At 39.6% G+C, this 24,110-nt stretch overlaps 1 protein-coding gene across 1 annotated transcript in view; it reads left to right on the forward strand.

Moving 5' to 3' along the window:
* Nucleotides 1-239: 239 nt before the first annotated feature.
* The window catches only part of MRPS5 (mitochondrial ribosomal protein S5), a 66,570-nt gene continuing 42,699 nt past the window's right edge, over nucleotides 240-24,110 (forward strand). Inside the window, exons 1-4 of the mRNA XM_065632545.1 lie at nucleotides 240-328; nucleotides 10,393-10,530; nucleotides 22,764-22,889; nucleotides 23,191-23,424. Coding sequence (XP_065488617.1) covers nucleotides 262-328; nucleotides 10,393-10,530; nucleotides 22,764-22,889; nucleotides 23,191-23,424 — 565 coding nt within the window. The 5' untranslated portion in view covers nucleotides 240-261. The remainder of the gene's footprint in view (nucleotides 329-10,392; nucleotides 10,531-22,763; nucleotides 22,890-23,190; nucleotides 23,425-24,110) is intronic.

Raw genomic sequence — 24,110 nt, forward strand, 5'->3', positions numbered from 1 at the left:
ACCGCTGGGGTCCTGCCGCGGGCCTCTGCTACGGGGCTGTTCGGCGGCTTGCCTGTTGGACCGGTAACAGTGTAGCTGCTGCCGGGAAGGGGTCAGAGCTGTGGAAGCGTTCCCGTAAGGCTTCAGCTGAGTGTTATGCATTGTTTTTCACCGTTCTGACCTACTTTTCCCCCCAGCCAGTCTCTCGCTGCTTCCGCTTTCTCATCAGGCAGTGTCCGGGGCAGCTAAGCACGGTGGCCGGGAGCGGGGCAAGGGGCTAGAATGGCGGCAGCGGTGGTGGCGATCGGCCGCGCGTGCACCTACGGTGCCTTCCGAGTGGCGTGGCGAGGTGATGGGGGAGCGCGTGGTACCTGTGGCGCAGCCTCGGGTGGGCGGTAACGGCTCGGGGGCCCGTCTCCCGTGGCAACGGCCCGGCCCGGGCAGTCGCCACTTGAGGCAGGGCCCGAGCGGTTCCCCGCGGCCTGGGGTGGCTGGGGGTGTGTGTGCGGACGTGAAAGGTGGGTTTGCTCTGTTCCCATAGATCTGGGGCATGACCTGAGAAGCGGAGACTGAGGGGTGACCTCATTAATGTTTATAAATATGTAAAGGGTGAGTGTCATGAGGATGGAGCCAGGCTCTTCTCGGTGACAACCGATGATATGACAAGGGGCAATGGGTACAAACTGGAACACAGGAGGTTCCACTTAAATACGAGAAGAAACTTCTTCACAGTGAGGGTGAAGGAACACTGGAACAGGCTGCCCAGGGAGGTTGTGGAGTCTCCTTCTCTGGAGACATTCGAGACCCGCCTGGACGCCTTCCTGTGTAACCTCATCTGGGTGTTCCTGCTCCGGCGGGGGGGTTGGACTGGATGATCTTTTGAGGTCCCTTCCAATCCCTAACATTCTGTGATTCTGCCCACTCGGGGGTTACAGCGCAGAGTGTGTCTGTGCTTCAGAGGCAGCTGGTCCTTGTCATATGTAGGCATCTATACGTATGTGTATTTGTATTTTAAAAGCCCTTGCACTGATTTTACCCTCCACTGTATTAATTCCAGTGTGGGAAAAGAGTTTTGCTGTTTGTTGGACTCAGCACAATCTGTGAGACTTGACGGTAGTTACTGTAGCACAATATTGAATCACAGAATGTTAGGGATTGGAAGGGACCTCGAAAGATCGTCTAGTCCAATCCCCCCGCTGGAGCAGGAACACCTAGATGAGGTTACACAGGAAGGCATCCAGGCGGGTTTTGAATGTCTCCAGAGAAGGAGACTCCACAACCTCCATGGGCAACCTGGTCCAGTGCTCTGTCACCCTCAAAAATGGCTAGTGAATAACTCAAAAACAAGACATAGATAAGCAGGAGCTGCTCTGTATGTGCACGGGTCAGAACACACCACAGTTGCACACATTCTCTTATGTCTTCAATCACTCCGGGTCCTATGTGAGCTAGATAGATTTTTTTTTTTTTTTAAAGCCTGCGTGTTGCTAGGTATTGTGAACCTAGTTGCCTTTGCACGTGTTGTTTTTCTCCAGGACAGGAAATGTGATAAATACCTTATCAAATAACTAGCTTCACGCATTGTCATCAGTAGATAAGGCTGCTCTTGTTTGTATTTAGGAGTTTCCATATTTCTTTCTTCACATGCAGTAAACATGTATTTCATACCATAAATGGGCTTTAGGTATGCAGTTCTCTTCATTAGTCATCTTGTATCAGTCATTATTATCCCATCAGAGTAACCTGGTCAGTAATATATGCCTTGAGATAATAGAGTGAAGTGGTTTGCTTTTTAATTCAAATATTGGGTTTTTTTCCCATTCTTTCTACCTTTCTTCTCTTTTGCCTTCCTGGACATTTTTAATTGATAGGAATCTAGATTTGTTTTCTAGAATTCTTTAATTCTTCAGTAGCCATTTCTTCATGGATTTTAATCCTCTGTCGTCATTTTTCAAAACTCAAACATATTCTTTTTCCCAGTAGAGGTTAAAATATACTAAAGAGGAAAGGAGAACATTTCTATTTTTCCACTAAGTATCAGAGTTGACTTTGGATCTGTCCTTCAAAACTTGTGGTTAGAAAACTGGGAAAGTTGTCTTTTTATATGTGAGAAATAATACCGTATAACTGAAAACTTCTGCTGGGTGGTATGTTCTGAATACATAGATAATTTTTATATATATATGTATATTTTTTTTTACCTGCATGCTTCTCATAAGAGAAAATATAAGTGTTTTCATTATACAGTGTTTTTAAGCAGTGAATACTACTGAGGTTTTGACACAAACTTAAGGTGATATAGGTGTAGTTATTGCAGTGCCATGGGTACCTTAGCCTTTTGTTTTGCTAAGTGCCTTCCTTGTCCAACTTTGGTGTCTGCCTTTCATCGGCAATGTGCCCTTTCACCCAAGCTGTCGTGGCACTGTTGCAGAGCCTTTGGGGTGGTATTTTCCCCTTGTTCTAAAATGCTGTGGTCTGTATGGTCTTGCAGCTGTGAATCCCAATAGTGTTTGGTGGGTTCTCCTGGGTAGCAACTGGCAGGAGCAAGAAAAACTTCTCTTCTTCCCTTTGCTTTCCGCTGGTTGTAGGTTTCGTATTCATTAGGGGATGCCATGAGAAGCCTTCATAGTGCTGAACAGCCAGCCAGCCTGCATGTATCCAGTGAGGAGTCTAAAAGAGTCCTGCTGAAAAGTATATACATACTATGGGAAATTCTTATGGCGGAAAATCATCTGCAGCACTGGAGACTGCCTTGGGACACATCTTACTGTTTCCTTTTGCTCTCCCTTTTCCTCCTAAGAGACTTCCATCCTTACGGTTCATTGTATGCCATCAGCTAATAAATCCTGGTGAACCTCTCTTAGAATCCTTTATGCAGCCTAGGTACCTCCTATACACTTAAGTTTTAGGCAGGTTGTAATGAACTACATTAATGCCTCTGTGTTCTCCAGGGAAGGCTGGTGGCTGAGATGGGAAGAAAGGCCAGATTACATTGGTAAAAGTATAATATATTCAAGCTTGGTATTAGAACACCTGGAAGCTGGGCATGTGTTTTCTTTCAGCCGAGGATGTCCCTTCTTTCTACCCCACCTTCAAAGGCAGAATACATTTCTCTAGCTTCTTTTAGCTTGTACAGTACTCTAAAAATTTCCTTGCCTCTCTCTGACAAAAATAAAATCTAAGCAGTTAATGAATTTCAGGTCCCTTTTGTTCCTCAGGGAAATCTATAATGAAGTGATACCTATTCTATAACCAAACTGCAATTAAAGTCTGATCATTCAGGAGGATTTGAAAGTAGTCCAGTGGTGTTTCCTTGGTGGAGGAAAACATTTTCACTGTCTAGTCACAGGGTATATCCTAAAATATATGTATATGTGTATATATATGTATATATTTCTTGCCAGTAGACCAGGAAAAGTAAAAGGCTGCAACTGCTCCTAAATAATGTATTAAAATAATATGTGTCTTTTCAGGTGTGGCTCTCTTTTTCTGATTTGATTACCTTTGTGTTCCACACTTAGCCCAGGTAGATATTCACCATTTCCGTGTGCTGTGATTTTAAATGCATAGTTTTTAGCTTGATAAATTAAATTCTTCACATCCAAATTTTTCCAGGGTAGCTGGAGGGTTTTCTAAAAAGCAGTTTGTATCAGTACAAAGATTTCATTATTATGTGGGGCTTTCTTGAGCAGTTATGAGATGATAGGAAAAAAAATAGTAACGTTTCTGAAGAGTCTTCTCTGTTGCGATTATTTGTATGAATGTGTTATTTCTTTGTCTAGCAGTTTCATTTGAATAAAAAGCAGAAAGCATAATGTTCACAGAAAAGGCAGACCAAAAAAACCTCAAAATTTAATTGCCCATTAGAGGCTAAGTTAATACAGCTTGGTATCTTCGGAACTGCAATTTGGAATTTAATCAGAACATCTGTTTTCTTGTACAAAAACCTTTTGAGAATGTTTTGATTATTTCAGCCTAGAGCCTCCCATGTGTATGTCTGGAACTATACTTGGGCAATTCTTCCAAAGTTGTAATTATAACCACAAAATAAGCATCTTGATGGCTCTTTTTAAAAGTTTTTTTTACAATGCAGTTCTCACTACTGAAACCGATTTCATGCAGCGTTTCTTCCTCTCAGGTATGGAACTGAGTAAGAACAGTTTTCTGTATTTAATTCCTGTGAAAAATAAGTACACGAGTAGAGGGGATTATTAAATTGCTGCCATTTTTTTAAGGAAAAAAATAGGCTTGCCGAACACTGCGTTCACTAGGAAAGTAGACATGGATGTTTGGCATGCTGGTTTTTCAGGATGTTAGTTAGGTGATACAGAAAGCAAATGGCAACGCCTGCCAATTTTGGGCATTGCGTGTGGTGCCAGGTGCTGCACCCTATGCATAAATCTCCTACAGGTGTCATGTTAAACCGGTATGTAACTGAAATAAAAGTTAGGAAAGTTATAAGGAAATGGGTACAGTAAAGTAGTAGGCTTGTATATGAACTAGGGTGAGTGTAGAAGCGAAACTGTTAGGAATTTAAAGTTTGCAAAATTAAGACCGTTAACTCATTAGGTTTACTTTTCCGCCTATCCTGAGATTCATTGTTCTGTTGCATCTTGTGAGAAGAATGAAATGGTTTTATAGTGGTTTTGTTAAGTGAATTTTTAGTGCTGTATATATGTGTGTTTATACTTGTATAGAATTTTGTATTCAGCCAGTGAAAAACAACACTTGAAAGTTAGTACAGGGTTTTAATTGTAAGCTTTATAGCAGGGAAGTATCACTGAAGGGTTAATTTTCTGTTAGTGCAGAGCACAGCTTAAATATAGTAAGCATGCATTTTCTTTCTGCTTTGATGATGTGTCTTTTGCTAGTGCAAGACATCAGTCCAGCATTCATGACCTGTCTTGCTTTTACAAATGATTCAGTTTTGAAGAGCTTATTGCAAGAAACATTTTAGATTTTAAATAAAAATACCATCACATATGTTTGGAGGATATATAAGGAATGGAGGATATGATGCATTAACTGTATATACTTACATGTCAAAATGCTGGTTTATTGAGATGTGACATTTCAAACTGTTTACATTCCAAAAATGTTTTTATTCTTCGCTCTCCTTTTCAAAGTGTCTATTCGCTTGGTAGCAGTATGTGTACAAAGTTTGTGCATATACTTTACTAAATACCAGCACTCAGTGTTTCAGACTTTGGGAATCATGTGGGTTTGGTTTTTTGTTTGGTGTTTTTGCCATGTCTTCCTCTATCTCTTGTCCTGCAGCAGTTCAGAGACCAAAACAGTCTCCTCTCCCAGTGTCTAGAATATGGTCAACACAGCCCCTGGACTTTCCTAGACATATAATTTTGATTGCCAGCTCAGAACTGGTATTCTCTCTCTGCCAGTCTTAAAAGTATAAATTGCTCTTACTTTTAAAGACATTGAATCCTTGATGAAAATAGGAGATTTGTCACTGTTTTCGGTGAAGCCATGATCTCACTCTGGGCTTTAACAAGTCATGTTATGGATTGTACTAGTTGGATGTTGCAGTACTTTTTAAAAATAACTTTGGATCACCAGACTTTTAGAGATCAGTCAAAGGTCTTCTGACTTTTTTCTGTGATACCAGTGTTTGTTTGGCTTCTCCTTTTTTTGGCATTTGACTTTTTCCTCTCTTCTGTGCTCCAGCTGTTCTGTCAGGATTTTATTTCTGCAGCAGTTATTCATCTGATTCCACTGTCTCTTCATTCTTCTTACTGTTGTCATTTTGTCTTGAGTTTATTGCCTCTGTATAGATTTTTTTCAGATCTCCATCATAATTTCAGGAGACCATATTTAGAATGTGGAACTTTTTCTTTGCTAATCAAAGCAGGAGTAAAACAACCAAAAGCACATTCCACTGCGCATATTTTTGATAATGAAGTAAACTGTATTAATACTATTATGTTTTGTTTTCCAAATTAATATATTGTTACTTAGGCAGAGAATTTAGAATATGCTTTTGTATTACAGAACTGTGAAAGAAACTAAGGCCTCCACTCCTAGAAGTGCAGGTGACCAATTCAAACAAAGCAATTACTTTCTCACTCTAATGTTTGAATGTATGTTTGAGCCTGGCCCAGACAATTAGTTTTGTTCCTGATGTTCTAAATGTTGACTGGTTATTTATCTTGTTTTAGCTAATAAAGTGTTGCTCCAATAGAGAAAGTGAACATTTGTAGAGCCAGTTTAGCAAACAGTAAGACGAGGACTCAGAGATGGTAAGGCAGGCAAGCTAAGTTCATTCGCATCATTATTCACAGGCGAAAGAAACAAGAGATTTCCGTATGGTACCCCTTGGTGGTGATGGTGCTGAGAGTTAGCCGATAGTCCAGAAATTAAAATAACTGTGGAAGAGGTTATGGGACAAATCTACAGCATGATCATTAGCAAGATCAGAAACTATTCACAAAAGAATTCTAAGAGAATTTCAGGCTGAAAAAGAGGAAAAGTGTGTGACCTCCCCTTCGAAATGGCTTTGGTACATGAAGGGTGGAAGGTGGTAAATGTGCCACCAATCTTTTAAAAAAAGCTCGCAGAATAAATGTCTGTAAAAAGATTATGCATGCCTTTAGTAATGGATAATGCAACCTTACAAATCTCTTAGAGCTTGGACGTGCTTGTTGTTTTTTCTGAGAAACTCGGTAGGATAACGGTGATCCAGTTAATGCACTGTGTGCATTATTTCCAAATAGCTTTTAGCAGAGTCCGTCGCCACAGACTTAAAAGAAGTTCAGCAGTTGTGGAATATGAGATGACATCCTGGTGTGTTAAAATAATCTGCTGAAAGGTAAGGAAGAGTGTTGGAGCTCTTTCATCAGAGGGAGATCACCAGTGGAGTTCCATAAACATCTGTACTGGTTAGCATACTCATAAGTTCACTGGAAAAGATGTTGAGCAGCAAGGTGGTTAATTTTGGTGGTAGTACTAAGTTATTTAGAAAAGAAAGACTGACAGGGGAGTTCCCGAAGATCGAGTGCATGGGCAATAAAATGGTGAATGAATTACAGTGTAGATAAAGTTCTGAATCCCTTCATATCAAAATACAAAATCACAACTGGAGAAGACTAATACAAAAGGGAGAAGGGTCACCAGAAATACTATAGCAACAGCTGAGTAAGATGGGACTTCTCAACTTGGAAAATGCTTCCTGGGGAAGTATAAGAGAAGTCTGTTAGGTCACATGTGGAGTGGATAGGAATTGACTTTCTTTTCCAATCCGACAACTAGGCCATGGAGCTAATAAAAGACAGGCTGAAAATAACAGAATAAAAAGTGTCTAGGTCATTATGTGATGAGTAGTAGATATGTGGAACTCCTTACCAAGGAGTGTTGTGGATGCAAGATGCCTACATGATTCTGAGGAAATCACCTGTACTGAAAGTAGCGAGAGACTGAGAAAAATACAAAGGAGGAGAGTATTGTACGTATTTGCTCATTTTTTGCTCTTCCCCAGGCAGTTTTATATAGTGCTTACTGGAGACAATGAGCTACTTAGGCCACTAGTCTGAACGAATGCATTTGTTCATAAGTGTCCAGATTTTTCTTTTTCTGATTTTTCTCAAAAAAGTGTTAAGAACTAGGAGTTATTAAGTCTTTGTATTAAAAGAAGCTTGTTCAAGGAAATTATCAGTACATGTACTCATGTATGTGAACACATTTATAGGCCAACAGGAGTATGTGAAGTGGGGAAAAGCGTGCCCTTTCAAGTTATGTTTGAGGCATGACAAAATCTGTAAGTGTGTGAACAAAAAAGCATTAGATTTTGCAAGTTATTTTGAAGTAATTTCCAGCTGTAGGCAATGAAAAGGTACAACAAGGAAAATATAAATACTGCCACACAGTGCAATTTTAAATTAGTTGTAAATACATTACATTATTTTTAAAAAAGTAACTTCTTTACTCTGATGCCATTCCAAAAAATAGATTAATAACTCACATTTTGGTGAAAATTATTCTCAGATGAACTGTTAATTTAGTCTTGTAGATTAACTGTCATTAAATGACTGTTGAAAATGAACAGAACAGAATATTGAAAATAAACAGAACAGCTCAAAAATTGTGTGTGCTTGTAGGTTTATTGTTACCATTGTCTATGGAGTGCCTATTAGGAGTGAGTGCTGCTTCAGTGGCAGTTTGAAGTGAAAGGAAGTGTTTGAGTAGTGAATAGCATATTGTTTCTGTGTCTCGTACTATGGCTCAGTGATATGTTCTGCATTCTCCGAGGATTTAAGCAGATATTTAAGAATCTTCTATTCCTATTTTTTGCTCTTTTGTTTCTAGACTGCTTTTTATTTTGTTAAAAATAATAGTTTTTCACACAATGTTCATAGTGGAGTTTTATTGTCAACTTTAACTTTCCATAGGAATAAATGATGTTAAATTTACATTTTAGGACTACTTCGAGAGGAATTTTTTTAGAATTTCTTAATACATTACCTTAGTTTACTGAGCAGATTGTTATTTTCCTAGAAGGAGCTAGTGTATTGACTTCAAAAAATAGATTGTTTATTGATACTGGTTGGTAACAGAATATGACAAAAGTCATGCTTATTTTCCGCTTTTAAAATCTAGCTGAAAAGATTGAATTTAAATGTTTGGATTGATTATGTAAGCAGGAAAAATATGGATTCCTTAATTTTGAAGAACCACCACTGTGCTGGTCGATAAATGGAAGTATATCTTGCTTTCATTGTTGTAGGTAAGCACCTGAGCCTTAGCGGTTATAACACACTCCCTTTGGCTAATAGAATAGCAACATTTCAGCGTTAGCTGAGCCATCTGGCAGAAAATGCATCACTGTGTATGCTGTATTGAAATAATCTGTTCTAGCTTTGTCATTATCAAATCCAGAGGGCCATGGGGAAGGTACTTCTGGAGGTACATTCTCTTTTCAGGATGCCAGAGTAAATCAGGTTCACAAATTCACAGAATGAAAAAATAGTTGAAGTTGGAAGCCTCTGGAGATCATCTAGTTCACCTTCCCTGCTCAGAGAAGGGTCAACCAGAGTAGCTTACCCTCAACCAGCTGAAAGTAAAAAAAAAAAATGTTTTCTTATGTTCAGATGGAATTTTGTGTTTCTAAATTTACATCCATTGCCTCTTGTCTTGTCACTGGGCACCAATGAGAAGAACCTGGCACAGTCTTCTTTAAACTCTCCCTTCAGATATTTATATACATAGGTAAGATCCCTCCAGAGCCTGCTTTTCTCCAGGTTAAGCAGTCCCAGGTCTCTCAGATTCTTCTGAGAAATGCTCCAGTCCCTTAATCATCATCATGACCCTTCGCTGGACTTTCTCATAGAATCATAGAATATCTGAAGTTGGAAGGGACCCATAAGGATCATCAAGTCCAACTACCTGCTCCTCACAGGACTACCTAAGTCTAAATCATACGACTGAGAGGGGTCATCTAGATGCTTCCTGAACTCTGACAGGCTTGGTGCCATGACCCCTTCCTGGGGAGCCTGTTCCAGTGACCAATCACTCTCTCAGTGAGGAACCTTTTCCTAATGTCCAATTCTCCATTATGTCCACATCTCCCTTGCTACTGGGGAGCCCAGAAGTGGACACAGTGCTCCAGGTGTGTGTCACTTGTGCTGAGGGGAAGGATCACCTCCCTCAGCCCACTGGCAATGGTCCTTCTAACTCAGCCCAGGATGCTGTTGACCTTTTTTGCTACAAGGGCACATTGCTGGCTCGTGGTCAACTTGGTGGCCACCAGGATCCTACAGGCCCTTTTCTGCCAAGCTGCTTTCCAGCCATTCAGCCCTAGGATGTATTGGTGCATGCAGTTCCTCCTCAGGTGCAGGACTCTGCATTTCACCCTGAACTTCTTAAGGTTCCTGTCAGCCCGTTTCTCCAGCCTGTCAAGGTTCCTCTGGATGGCAGCACAACTCTCTGGTGTATCAACCACTCCTCCCACTTTTGTATCATCAGCAAACTTGCTGAGGGTACACTCTGCCCCACCACCCACATCATTAATGAAGATTTTGAACAAGATTATTGGGATGATTTCAGATTTGGTTTTCGTAGTACATATAGTATTTATTATTATTATCACTTTTGTTTGTGTCCAGGAACATTACTGCAAATTTTGCTGCTATGACAGTATTTCTGCTTTTTGAGGGTACATTCTCATTCTGTCAGCAATATGTTAGAAGCCTCCTAGTCTTCTTTTCTTTGTGACATTTTCTACTGTAATATTTCCTCCCACTTCTGCAACTTGCTTTGCACTTAAAGACAAAAGGTTCAAGTCTGATTCCTTTTGGAAACTAAGCTGTATGAGTAAATATTACTGTTTTTTCTTCTGGTGCAGCAAATGCTGTTTTAAAGAATAAAATGTCCTGCATATAAACACATTTCTGTCTTCATTCTCAGGGTTTGCTTCTGTGCCTTTGAATGGGAGTTGCTGTTCATATTCTAGCCTGGCATGGGCTTTGCAGACACGGTGTTCCATCTCTGCACCCTGGAATGTGACAGTTGAGCAACGCAGACAAAGCAGTTTCTTCAATACGTGTAAGTCTCAAGCTGGATTGAAATTATTATCTGTAGTAAACAGAAGAAGGAAAGAAAATTTTGCTTTTGAGTGATACAGTCATGAAAATCTATGTGTAGTAACTTTTTGTATCTACTTTAATTACAAATCTCCTAAGACTATAGTTGCAGCTACAACTATTGACAGAAGTGCATGCACACAGTCAGTTTATTATCTTTTAATAGCAAGCATGGGTTTGATTTATGTCACAGTGAATCTATCTAATACATGTGATTGGATGGAAGGAGGAAACACCTTCCCCTCTGTTTCCTAGTCCTTTATTGAGCATAATAAATTGTGTGTTTATTTTCCAAATTATTTTTGAGCCACAGGCAAGACATACTGCTCAAGCCGTGCTGCCTCAAAAATGCAATAACTAAAAGGCAATAGTGTGTTAAACAAAAACTGTTGATAATGTCCTGGGAGTTGTCTGGCCAGCTGCAGTATTTTCATGAAAAGAATTACACACATACTTAACATAATTGAGAAATGATGGCTCTTTAAATTCATACTTGGGACTGAGATACTGAGATAGCTGAGGGGCCGTTGCACCTGCTTTGTGGTTCCTTATCCTGTCCTATAGGGGAAGAGAAGGAATAGTAAGAATGTAGTCTCTGGAGGAGATAACTGCAGCAGTTTGAGAGTCAAAGTTCTTTCACTGTTTATAACCCACAGAATGTAAGAGCTCTGCAAAATTAGGCTTTCAGAACTGGTGGTCTCTTCCTATTCTTCTCAAAATTGGAGTGACAGAATACTGTATTAACTTTCTTTACATTTGCTAAAGAAATGGGTTTTAAGCAGTCGTGCTGTTTGTCTTACCCAGTAAATTTTGACCGTTGACCGATTTCAAACAACTGAGGGTCGGGAGGTCTCAAAAAACCTGCAAAAGGCTGGAGCTTGAACCGGAGGCTCTGCATGGTAAAGGTTTTCTAAGGATTGCAACTGCAGGCAAAATTAATTTAGAACTTTTTCTTAGGCACCAAGGCAGTCACAAGACAAGAATGTGTAAGGAGCTAAGCACTGGGGTTTTTTTGTTTATCTTAAATTTAAAAGATAGCGCTACAAGTGATTGCAATATGATGACGATTTGTAGGTTAGATTTTCCTTAATTATGCTCATGTTCATATTCACGAAGTCTAGATGCAGTCTGTTTTACCAAGAATTTTGCCATCTGTCTTGTTAGACGACTTAATTAAAAATGTTTGTTATTATGACATCCCCATTGTTTGACTTAAAAAAATTTTAAACAAATTATATTTAGGCAAACTACCTAAAATTATTGGTTTAATTAATACGATATAACAATTTGGAAGAACTTAAGTGTACTTTCTTATGTATTCAGCAGAGACAGTAGCCATCAGATTCAGAAAACTGAAGGTTTTATATTTCAAAGTACAGTTATTCTAAGAAGAGTTTCTCTCACAGAAGTCAAAAATAAAATCTTCAAAATTCAAATGAAGTAGATATTAACAGTATAAATCACTCATATCCTCTAGCAGAAGTGGTAGCATTAAAAATACGAATATGACAATTCTATGTGAAACAATTTTCGAGTGAAATGTCAACCAAATGGCAGTCCTTTGTGATTGAGAAAGGTGATTCTACTTCTCTATCTCATTAGTGAAAGTTTACTTCTCTTCCATCATACTTTTAAAAATATTAACATGCTCTTGTTAGTTGGGTCATTTGTACCTTCAACTTAACTAAGCAAAACAGTTTAACTCATTTAAATAGAAGGAATTCATTTAAACAGGAGGAATTGCAATTTTCTTAGGCAGTCTGTAGTCCTTACCCGGACAGCTGTCTCCTGTAACTGTGACAGAAACATACACGGGTTTATTCTTGACATATTTCAGTGAGTTTTTAATGAAGTAATTCAAAATTATCTTCTTATTCCAAGCTTAGCTTCTGTTCCTCCCTCCTTTGCCCTTTCCACCCTCTCTGCTATGGGAAGCAGTTCAGTTTCCATTTATTTAACAATTTCACATGCTTATTTAGAGATATGGAAGAGCCTGAGGTTTTTCAGATCATGTTAAAAAAAAACTTCTGAAAAGTCTTGCCTTCTTTTTCAGTGTGTCTCAATAGACCTGGTATTTGCAGATAATGTCTGCTTGTAACTGTTTCGGTCCAACTTTTGCCTGAGAGGGTAGGGCAGATTTGTTTTCCCTACCTTGTCACACATTTACATGCTCTTATGTGCAGGCACACAGACTGAGAAATTCCACCAATTCAGACTTTCTGAACAGATGTTTGAGTTTCAGTTGTTGAGAAACATTGATAGAAAGTGCTGTATGTTTAATGGAAGAAGTATGTATCTGTCTGACCTGTAGATGAGGAAGATACGAGATTTCAATTTGACAGTCACAGGATTGGGTTGATATATATGGGCTGTTGTTCCTGAAGGCAGCAGAGGCACTCAGATCTGTCACCAATACTGAAACAATTTGGCTGTCTCCCAGCCATAGGAGTTATCTTTTGACCCAATCGTCCAAACCAGCAAGCATAATTTTCTCGACATCTGTTGTGTATACGAGTGTATGTGAGAATAAAGAACTTTTGAGACTGGGACTATATACGCTTTCCTACTCACATTATTAATTCCATTAGCTACCCTTGGGAACAAATGAAAACAATAACTTCATTTCTTTGATACTAGGTTGTGCATCCTCCTAGGTTAGAATACAGAATAAATAATATGGTGATTTTTTGGAGGTTATAGAACTAGATAGTAACAATCAAGGGAAAATAATTTAGACCAACAATATAAAATCATACTCCAAGTAACACGTTTTGTCTCTAGAGGCTTTGCTTACTGGAAGCAGTTGTACTCAGTGTAAGGCTATGTGTTTGTGTTCTTTATTGGAAACTTCAGTTCATGAAAGCCTGCTCCTTAATTACATTTTAGGTTAAATTTTTGTAATCCTATGTGAGTTTTCTTTGGATCGAATCGTTCCTTTTTTCTGCCATGCCTAATTTGAGGATCAGAGTGATTTTTTTTTCCAATTTTTAAATAATTTTTCTTTAAATATGAACACTCCAGATAAACAATTACTGACTTATCACTTGTCATTGTCAGTAGTAACATGAAGAGTTTCAATATTTCAGGATTAAGTATGTAAAGAGCTCCAAATTTTTTTTTCTCCCCCCTTTTACAAGAGGGATACCCGTGTGTGCATATGTGTTGAAGAACACTTGATTAATTGTTTTTAGGCAGAAAAAAGGGAGTGAATATTAAATGACTTATAGTTAATTTTACTTAATAGGGAGCACTGTTTTATTTGGTTTTGATTTGTTACTGTGCAGTGTAACTTTTATGAAGGCATTTGGCCTCTTGTTTTTATTTTGTTTTGAGGAAACAAACCAGGCCAATGGTGTTTAGTTTGCAAACCTCACTGAAATCTCTGTTTTCCATATCCATCTGATGACACTGAGGCCAGCTACGTAATATTTAGTATTTTTTTTTTAAAGCTGCAAATGAAAGCTTTAATAATCAAAGCAACCTTCAAAAGCATTTACAACAGCATCTGTTAGCTAAGTTACACAGTAGGAAAAAAGCTTTTCATTAAGAGGATAGTCTGACACTGGACCAGAATGGGACTCCAGAGAGGTTGTGGAATTTCTATTACTAGAGATACTCAAAATATAACTGATCAAGTCTCTGGCCATCCTCACATAATCTTGAAGTTGAATTTGTCTTTGAGGTTGGCTCTGCTTTGAGCATGGGATTAGATCAAGGACCCCCTGAAGTCCCTTATAATGTAAAATTTTATGTGAATGTGTGATTCTAATATATTTCACTCGTTGTACAGTATTGAAGATGTGGAGTTGAGTTTCACTAAAATGTACAAGGTGACACTAGAGTAGAAGCAACAATATATTTTTATAACTTCAAATTTAGTGACTTAATAACGTAGCTTGAGTGGGGAAGGTGGATTGTGTGCTTTAGGAGTCATGTTTAATTTTTTTTGTTGTTCTCAAATAACTCTTTGAATAATTCTAAGCATTGTTTCCATGTTTTTGTCTTAGCTTGTTCTTTATATTTTATGCTGTCCATATGCTGTTTTGTTTCCTAATAAAACCATATATAATGAGAAATAGTCTGGGTTTTTTGGCTATTATATAGTCAAAATTGAAGCATCAGGAAGCCATCGTTATACAAGCAGAGAAGAAAACTAATGGAAGATAAACCACATACATGCTTAAGGCTGAAAATCATAGAATCATAGAAACATTTTGGTTGGAAAAGACCTTTAAGATCAAGTCCAACCACTAACCTAACACTGCCAAGTCCACCACTAAACCATGTCCCTGAGAACATCATCTACATATCTTTTAAACACCTCCAGGGACGGTGACTCAAACATTTCCCCGGGCAGCCTGTTCCAATGCCCAACAACCCTTTTGGGAAGAAATGTTTCCTAACATCCAGTTTAAACCTCCACTGGCACAACTTGAGGCCATTTCATCTTGTCCAATCACTTGCCACTTGGGAGAAGAGACCAACACCCTCCATGCTACAACCTCCTTTCAGGTAGTTGTAGACAGCAATAAGGTCTCCCCTCAGCCTCCTTTTCTCCAGGCTAAATAGCCCCAGTTCCCTCGGCTGCTCCTCACAGACGTGTGCTCCAGACCTCTCACCAGCTTCATTGCCCTTCTCTGAACTCACTCCAGCACTTCAGTGTCTTTTTTGCAGTGAAGGGCCCAAAACTGAACATATTATTCGAGGTGCAGCCTCACCAGCACCAAGTATAGTGGAATGATTACTTCTCTAGTCCTGCTGGCCACACTGTTCCTGATACAAGCCAGGATGCTGTTGGCCTGTTTGGCCACCTGGGCACACTGCTGGCTCATGTTCAGCCGCTGTCAATCAACGCCCCCAAATCCTTTCCTTCCAGGCAGCTTTCCAGCCACTCTTCCCTGAGCCTGTAGCGCTGCCTGGGGCTGTTGTGACTCAAGTGCAGGACCCAGCACTTGGCCTTGTTAAACCTCATACAATTGGCCTCAGCCCATCGATCCGTCTGTATGACCTTCCTACCCTCCAGCAGATCAACACTCCCACCCAACTTGGTGTTGTCTGCAAACTTAATGAGGGTGCATGCAATCTCCTCATCCAGATCATTGATAAAGAGATTAAACAGAACTGGCCCCAATACTGAGCCCTGGGGAACACCACTTGTGACCAGCCGCCAACTGGATTTGGCTCCGTTCACCACAGCTCTTTGGGCCTAGCCAGCCAGCCAGTTCTTTATCCAGAAAATAGTACAGCTGTCCAAGCCGTGAGCTGGCAGTCTCTCCAGGACAATGCCCTGGGATACAGTGTCAAAGGCTTTACTGAAGTCTAAGTACACAACATCCACATCCTTTCCTTCATCTACTAGGTGGATCACCTTGTCATAGAAGATCAGGTTGGTCAAACAGGACCTGCCTTTCACAAACCCATATTGACTGGGCCTAATCTCTTGGTTGTCTTGTACTTGCTGCATGATGGCCCTCAGGATGATCTGATCCATGATCTTCCCCAGCACCGAGATTAGAATTACAGCCCCGTAATTCCCCAGATCCTCCTTCCAGCCCTTCTTGTAGATCACATTTGCCAACTTCCAGTCAACTTGGACCTCCACAGTTAGCCAGGGCTTCTGTTAAGTAATCGAAAGTGACTTGGTGATCACCTCCACCAGTTCCCTCAGCACCCTTGGATCTGGCCCCATAGACTTGTGGGTGTCCAAGTGGTGTAGCAGGTTGCTAACCATTATTGGGGTTTCATTCTGCTCCCTGTCCTTGTGTTCCAGCTCAGGGGGCTGGGTACCTAGAGCACAACTGGTCTTAGTATTAAAGACTGAGGCAAAGAAGGCATTTAGTACCTCAGCCTTTCCCACATCCTCTATTACTATGTTTCCCCCCTCATCCACTAAAGGATGGAGATTCTCCTTAGCCCTCCTTTTGTTGCTGTTGTATTTATAGAAACTTTTCTTGTTCCCTTTTACAGCAGTAGCCAAACTCAGCACTAGTTGGGCTTTAGCCCTTCTAATTTTCTCCCTGCATTAACTTCATGGCAGTTTCCCTGCATAACTTCATGAAGCAGCCAACATGGCTTCACCAAGGGGAAGTCATGCTTAACCAACCTTATAGCCTTTTATGAGGACATAACCAGGTAGATAGATAAGTGTGGACTGGATGATCGGGTAGTGAGGTGGACTGGGAACTGGCTGAAGGAAAGAAGCCAGAGTCGTGGTCAATGGGACAGAGTCCAGTTGGAGGCCTGTATCTAGTGGAGTCCCTCAAGGGACAGTACTGGGACCAGTACTATTCAATATATTCATCAACAACTTGGATGAGGGAATAGAGTGCACTGTCAGCAAGTTTGCTGATTACACCAAACTGGGAGGAGTGGCTGACACGCCAGAAGGCTGTGCTGCCATCCAGCGAAACGTAGACAGGCTGGAGAGTTGGGCAGGGAAAAATTTAATGAAATATAACAAGGCCAAGTGTAGAGTCTTGCATCTGGGCAAGAACAACCCCAGGTACCAGTATAAGTTGGGGAATGACCTGTTAGTGGTGTAGGGGAAAGGGACCTGGGGGTCCTGGTGGACAGCAGGATGACCATGAGCCAGCACTGTGCCCTTGTGGCCAAGAAGGCCAATGGCATCCTGGGGTGTATTAGAAGGGGTGTGGTTAGTAGGTCGAGAGAGGTTCTCCTTCCCCTCTACTCTGCCCTGGTGAGACCTCATCTGGAATATTGTGTCCAGTTCCGGGCCCCTCAGTTCAAAGACAGGGAACTGCTGGAGAGAGTCCAGCGCAGAGCCATAAAGATGATTAAGGGAGTGGAGCATCTCCTTTATGAGGAAAAGCTGAGGGAGCTGGGGGGCTCTTTAGCTTGGAGGAAACTGAGGGGTGACCTCATTCATGTTTATAAATATGTAAAAGGTGAGTGTCATGAGGATGGAGCCAGGCTCTTCTCGGTGACAACCAATGATAAGACAAGGGGCAATGGGTACAAACTGGAACACAGGAGGTTCCACTTAAATTTGAGAAGAAACTTCTTCATAGTGAGGGTGACAGAACACTGGAACAGGCTGCCCAGGGAGGTTGTGGATGGAGTCTCCTTCTCTGGAGACATTCGAGACCCTACTGGACACATTCCTGTGTAACCTCATCTGGGTGTTCCTGCTCTGGCAGGGGAATTGGACTGGATGATCTTTCGAGGTCCCTTCCAACCCCTAACATTCTGTGATTCTGTGTAGTTCTTCTGAGTTGCCTGCCCCTTCTTCCAAAGGTTATAAATTCTCCTTTTATTCCTGAGGTCCAGCTGCAGCTCTCTATTCAGCCAGGCTGGCCTTCTTCCCCACCAGCTTGTCTTTTGGCACACAGGGACAGCCTGCTCCTGCACCTCTAAGACTTCCTTCTTAAAGAGAGACCAGTCTTCCTGGATTCCTTTGTCCTTCAGGACTGCCTCCCAAGGGACTCTGCCAACCAGCCTCCTAAACAGATCAAAGTCTGCCTTTTGGAAGTCCAAGGTAGCAGTTCTACTGAATCACATCGTTACTTTTCCAAAACTTTTTACCTGATCTGCACAATTGAAATGCTGCCCACAACCTGCCAGAAAAAGCATTGCTTTTAGCGTAAAGAGCTTTAACGGCCGCTGTGGAAACAAACTCAAATGTGCAAAGTGTTTGTCTGTGTTCTCTAATTTAGCTGAGTAACTTTTTTCCTGAATTGGCATATTTGTCTTGCTCCTCAGTAGTAGATTCTGGGCATCTAGTGATTGTGTAGTAGCCATGAAATTATGAAAAAAAATTGTTTAACATGGAAGTTGTAAATGGAACCCAAAGTACCAAACTTAATACATAGAGGCTTCTTAGTGGGACATTTTGTAGATTGACATGATTTAAACACTGGTTCCTAAAAATTTTTGAATTGTACATTACTATTATTTCCCATAATAGAAATGTACATAACTTACAAGGACAGTGTTAGAGTGATTAATTTTCTGAGATCATCAGCAACACGCAGCTTAAACAAAGTACAACACTTTAAATTTTACACCCTGGCATGTGACTGAGGATTCATTTAATGGTGTGCTTCACCAGAACTAGCAGGTTTATGCATCAGTCAGTTTTACTGAAGGGTGACTGCTACTGGGTGTGTAGCTTTATCAGAAGTTGGAGAGTTTTGATAAGATTTCTGAACAGCATTTCAATCATTGCTGTCTTCCGTGTTACAAATGGAGGAAGCATCTGACCATAGTTTTCTTTGGCTTTGGAGCCTTCATAATTGGTTTTGATGAAATTGGTGAAAGAATACTAAAATGTTGTTGTGATCTGTTACAAGAAATAACAGAAGTATAGTTTATTATGTCATTAATATTAATATCATTTGATCTCTGCTGCCATGCCGCCACAAGACTATTTGTCATCAAAAAAATTAAGGAAAAAATTGCTTGTAGGTGGAAAAAGTGAGCCTACTTATGTGTTTTACAAATTGGGTCCTTCCTTTACTCCCTTCGGTTTTCCAATTTACTGCTGCTTGTCTTTCTTCGTACTTTATATTATAAGCAAGCTGGAAACTCATCTTGCAGAAGGCAAATAAATCTGCTTTTAATCTCAATTTATCAGGGTTTAGGATACTGTTTTGTGATATTATTTTCAGCAAGTCTTTTCTGTAATACTTGAGTTACTGAGGTGTGGTTTAATATTATCTTCCTCTGAAGTAAGGAATAGGGCTGTCTGGTTCCTGAAATTCAGGGTTAGTATAGAAACACAAAACGAAATGCTTTTCATCAAAATATTACAAACATCTTTTATGTAGATTAAGTAAAACAGAGTGTTATTATAGAAACTTAAGTATTGGCAGTTGTTAGCAATTGGCTTGCATAAAACATGCTTTCAGCAAAATTTAGTAGTGGATCTTTTTCAAGGCCATAAAATAAACTCTTTCATATGACACTTTTTTCTTCAGTTAGTAGATGTGTGTTTTTCAGTAACTGACTAGAAATGTGGGGTGACTTATGAATGGGCCTATTTTAGCTCTGGAGGAATGCATGCAGCCTTCCATTTTATAAAAGCAAAATAAAGATAAGGCCACAAATCAGTGAGAGACATACCTGCTGTACTGTCTTCGTTTCAGATTATTTCTGAAAATGTGAAAAGCAGTACAGCGATCCTCATTTCTGTTTGGGCTTATTTCTTCCTCTATAAGACTTTTCTCCTGCCTATGTATATGCTCTCCAATCATCTTGGTGCTTTGCTGTCAAGTCAGATGAACCTTTCCTGTGGTTAGATTTTTATTTTCTTCATTGCTATGTTGTCTGTCATAAGCAATGTCCCCTCATAAGCAATGTCCCCACCATTGTAATCTTCTTGACTGCAGCCTGTCCTGTCCATAATACATTCTTGTCACTTTGTCTTAAAATCACTGTGATATCTGCCATCTTATAACTCACAGCTCTGTAGCCCGCAGGCTTCATATGTGTTTCATTAAATTCAGCTGCTTTCCAATGATGACATTATTATAGACTGATTAGATGAACTGCACATTGGTACCAAATGTGACGTTTTCCTTTGGTTCTAATTTTGTCAGAATTTGTGCAGTGTTTGAGGCCGAACTTGACTGTCTGACCTCATCTCACTGGATTTTTTGGCATTGACTGGTCTCCTTTGGTAAAACCAATCTCCTTACTCTGTGACTTTTGCTGTTTTCCTCTATTGGGATTAAATGATTTTATCATACAGATATTTAGAATACAGCTGAAAGTGCTGGGTTTTTTGAGTGCATTATCAGCTCAAGAGCTCCCTGTTCTTGTCTCTATACTGTTTGTAGCTGCCCCTCTGCAGCCTCCTTTATAGCTGTGATGACTCCTTGTAGGCCACACAAATTGTAGTAGATTGGAGAACTGTTCCAGCTTAAAAATAACCTTGCAAAGAAAAATGTAAATACCTTTATTATAATTCCATGTTTCCAGGCTAGCAGGATTATCATTAAAAAAAAAAATACTAGTTACACAGTGTTTTGGGGATAAGTTAAGAGGCTTAACGTGGTAGATTGACAACCTTCCAACTCATGCAAGAGTCCTGTAGTCCACTTGACAACGTTAAAAGCTGCATCATACATTAGCCTACTTACCATGAGTCTTTTTCTATACTGAACTTTAATGCTGTGCTATCTTAAGCTAATACTCACTACTTGTAGACAGTCCGATGTCTATCACAGTTTGCTTTTATTGAAAGTAACATGCTGAGTCAGCAATTAAGTTTTTCTGTTTTGAGTTCTGTGCAGCTGAAGGTTTGGGATTTTTTTTTTTGCATTTAGCGCACATCTACATTCATCAGTTTGTTGTAATCAGCTGGAAGTTTTTTTAGTGGCTGACACTGGTTTCAAGCTTTTTGATACAGTTACTGTTTGTGAGATTTTTTTAACCATGAACCTTTGGACATTGGGGTTTGCTTCAATGTCTAGAAAAGAGAGTGTAATTTCAGGTAGAAATTTTATTTTTTACAGGGACTAAAGCCTACCCAGGAGCAAATACAATTCTTGCTTCACAACATATAAGAAGTGTGATAAATGTTGTTATGTGCAATCCATGGGCGTTTCTACTTGTCTCTAGTACATAATTTCTACTTGTTCATACAGCAGAAATCTGTATTACATATTTTGGCTTGTTCTGCTATTTGTACAATATGTTATTTGGGTATGTAGTGACTTTCTAGGCCATTCTGCTCTTGCTCATCTTGAGGGAATATTATTTTCTAGCTACTTGGACTTGTGGTGTTGTATGTCCTTCTGTGAATGCTTGCCTTCCAATGTACTGAGCTTTGATTACTTGGTTCAGAATTGTATTATACTTCTCAAAAAAGAATCACAATAATGCATCCCACTTTGAAAAGGATTTTTGAAAAGATGGGCGTCATACCTTTGGAAGAGAATAAAATAGACTATTCCAGTTGGAAGGGACCTACAGTGATCATCTAGTCCAACTGCCTGACCAATTGAGGGCTGACCAAATAAAAATGTAGTTGACACCATATACAAATATATTCAGTACAAAAATGAACCTGGCCACTTAGTAGTAGCTTTAGAAATCCTGCATAGCTCCTGTCCCTCACCTTGTTGTCAATACAGCAGAGTATCCCCAGTTCCAGTGTGTTTGCCAGTCTGTGGGACAGGAGCTCTCACATGCATTAATCTAACAGGCGTGAATTGCTGTTGGGAAACTGTTGTGATTTGAGCTTAGTTATTTTAATTACCTTGGTTAAAAGTGTGTACTGACATTTTTGTCTACTTTAAATAAACAAAATCAGTTTGTAATCAGAGAAGACAAGATTTAAACTGCCATAGTAACATTATCCCTGGGTGAAACACATAATAGCATTAGTCTACAAATACAACAATGGTGACACTTGTGTATTCTGTGGTGATAGCCTTGTCTGGACTAACAGGATGAAATATTGTCTATGGTGTCTTCTTCACATCATCAGTTTCATTTTTTTCTAAGTTATGAGGATATCCTGTATTTCCATCAGTCGGGAAAATAGTATAATATGTGCTTCTGAATTCATGCTCTCATATGTTGGGTGAAACATCTTAAGACAGTGGATGCACTGCACACAGCCACTGAGAGGGGAGGCCTGACCAAAGGCTGAGGCTGTTTAAAGTTTCTTACGTTCCTTCCTCCTTACATCCCTTTGCATTTATACAGACAAGAAGAGAGACCTTGTATTTTGTCAGAACATGAGAACAGCAGCAGACTTACAGTGTTTGATAACTTCTTGTGGTTTGTGGCTTTTTAAAGCAGGCTAACCCTTGGATATTTTTAGGAGTGATTCAAGTTGACTGTCATTGATATTCATCCTTGGATAAGTGCTTAGAAGTATTGTTGCCCTGAGTTACTAATGAATTATTTTCTTTTAATAACCTGGGAGTTAATACCTTACTGGTTACTGATTAGGAATGTTTGTAGATTGATTTTGAAAATCCATTTAAAAACCATGCTGCTGGCTAGGTGCCTGTCTGGTTGCAATCATCAGGAGTAGAGGCATATCTCTGCACCAGCTACATACACACATAGTAGGAAATCACTTTCTTAGCAAGGCTGTAATACTACAGTATAAATCCAAGCAAAGACCAAGCACGGGTTAACATTTCAAGGATTTGTTTGTTTTGTTCAGCCTCAGTTTCCAATATAAGATGTATGTTGCTTATGAAAGCTTTTTTATTTCAGTGACAGCTGACGAGCTTTGGAAAGGAGCTTTGGCAGAGACTGGTGTGGGAGTAAAGAAAGGAAGAGGAAAGAGAAGGAAGAAAAAGCTAAGGAAGAATCTCAATAAAGGCCAGGAGATTGGTGAAGGTAGATTCACACATAAGGGACTGAAGACATGTCTTGATTTTTTCATGTATAGTGTTTCTTGATTTAATAAATTGACAAATTGTTGTTAATTTCTGTGGTGTCAGAACTGCTTGAGATATCTTTGTCTTAAAAAAAATCTCAAGATGATTGTTTAATGCTATTCTTGTTTTTTAGATATAAATTCTGTATCATAAAACACACTTGAAATATATGAGAACCTTCCATTTTATCGCATTTAGAGTGTGCAGAGTTTCAGTCCTAATTTCACGTAAAACATAATTTTTTCTTTGTTATTTTTAAGGCCGTTCTGGTTTCCTCTGGCCTGGTCTTAATGCTCCTGTGATACAAAATGGGAAAGTCCAGGCAGTTACTCAACGAAAAAAAGAAGAACGAGAGAGAATTCAGTCAGAAATTGTTCAGCAGAGGGATACATGGGAGAAGAAAAGAAAAATAAAAATTAAGAGAGAGGGAGGATGGAGTGGGAAGTGTTGGGGAGGTGTCCTTCTGGATCCTCCTGACCCAGGTCCTAATGGAGGTAAGAAGACTGAATATCCTAGTCTTATTTAGCCTTTCTGATAAGGGACTCGAAGAAAGTGAGATCCAGACTTTTCCTGTGATTGAAAATTGATTTTATACTTCTCTCTTATATGCCGATATGTGAAGCAAGACAGCTAAATCAAAGAACAAGTTGTGTTAACACAAGTGAAATTTGTTAAATCACTGCTTAGTTTAATATAGCTGCTAGACCATTGTATTATTTTATAGATGTTATACTGTATCACAGAGTACTGTATTATGTTGTAGACTGTTATAGGAGTCTTGAAATATGGAAATATTTTTCTGTGTTCAACATCAATTGTCTCGAGTCTGAAATTAGCCATTTTTTTATAGTTCCTTAAAGGGGTCCCAGTGGGATAAATCAGGCATTTTTTCCCAGTTCAAGTAATGAAATACAGTTAAAGATTATATAGTTTGAATGTGGCTAATAGGAGTTATTTATGTCTTTATTTACTGCCTAGTTAAATATCATAGTGAAACTGGAAGTCCTGTACATAGAGTGGAGAGGTGACCTTAACTTTTTTTTACAAAGCTGTTACTCAGAACACTAAAAGTTCTATACTAGCTTTGTTTAACATTTAGAAGCCTGATCTTTTAAAACTAATTAAATAGGAAAATGAGTTGTTACTCATGTTCAGCTGAGGTTTTTTTGTGAAGCACTTA

This window comes from Caloenas nicobarica, chromosome 3 (genome assembly GCF_036013445.1).
Source record: "Caloenas nicobarica isolate bCalNic1 chromosome 3, bCalNic1.hap1, whole genome shotgun sequence".
Taxonomy (NCBI): Eukaryota; Metazoa; Chordata; class Aves; order Columbiformes; family Columbidae; genus Caloenas; species Caloenas nicobarica.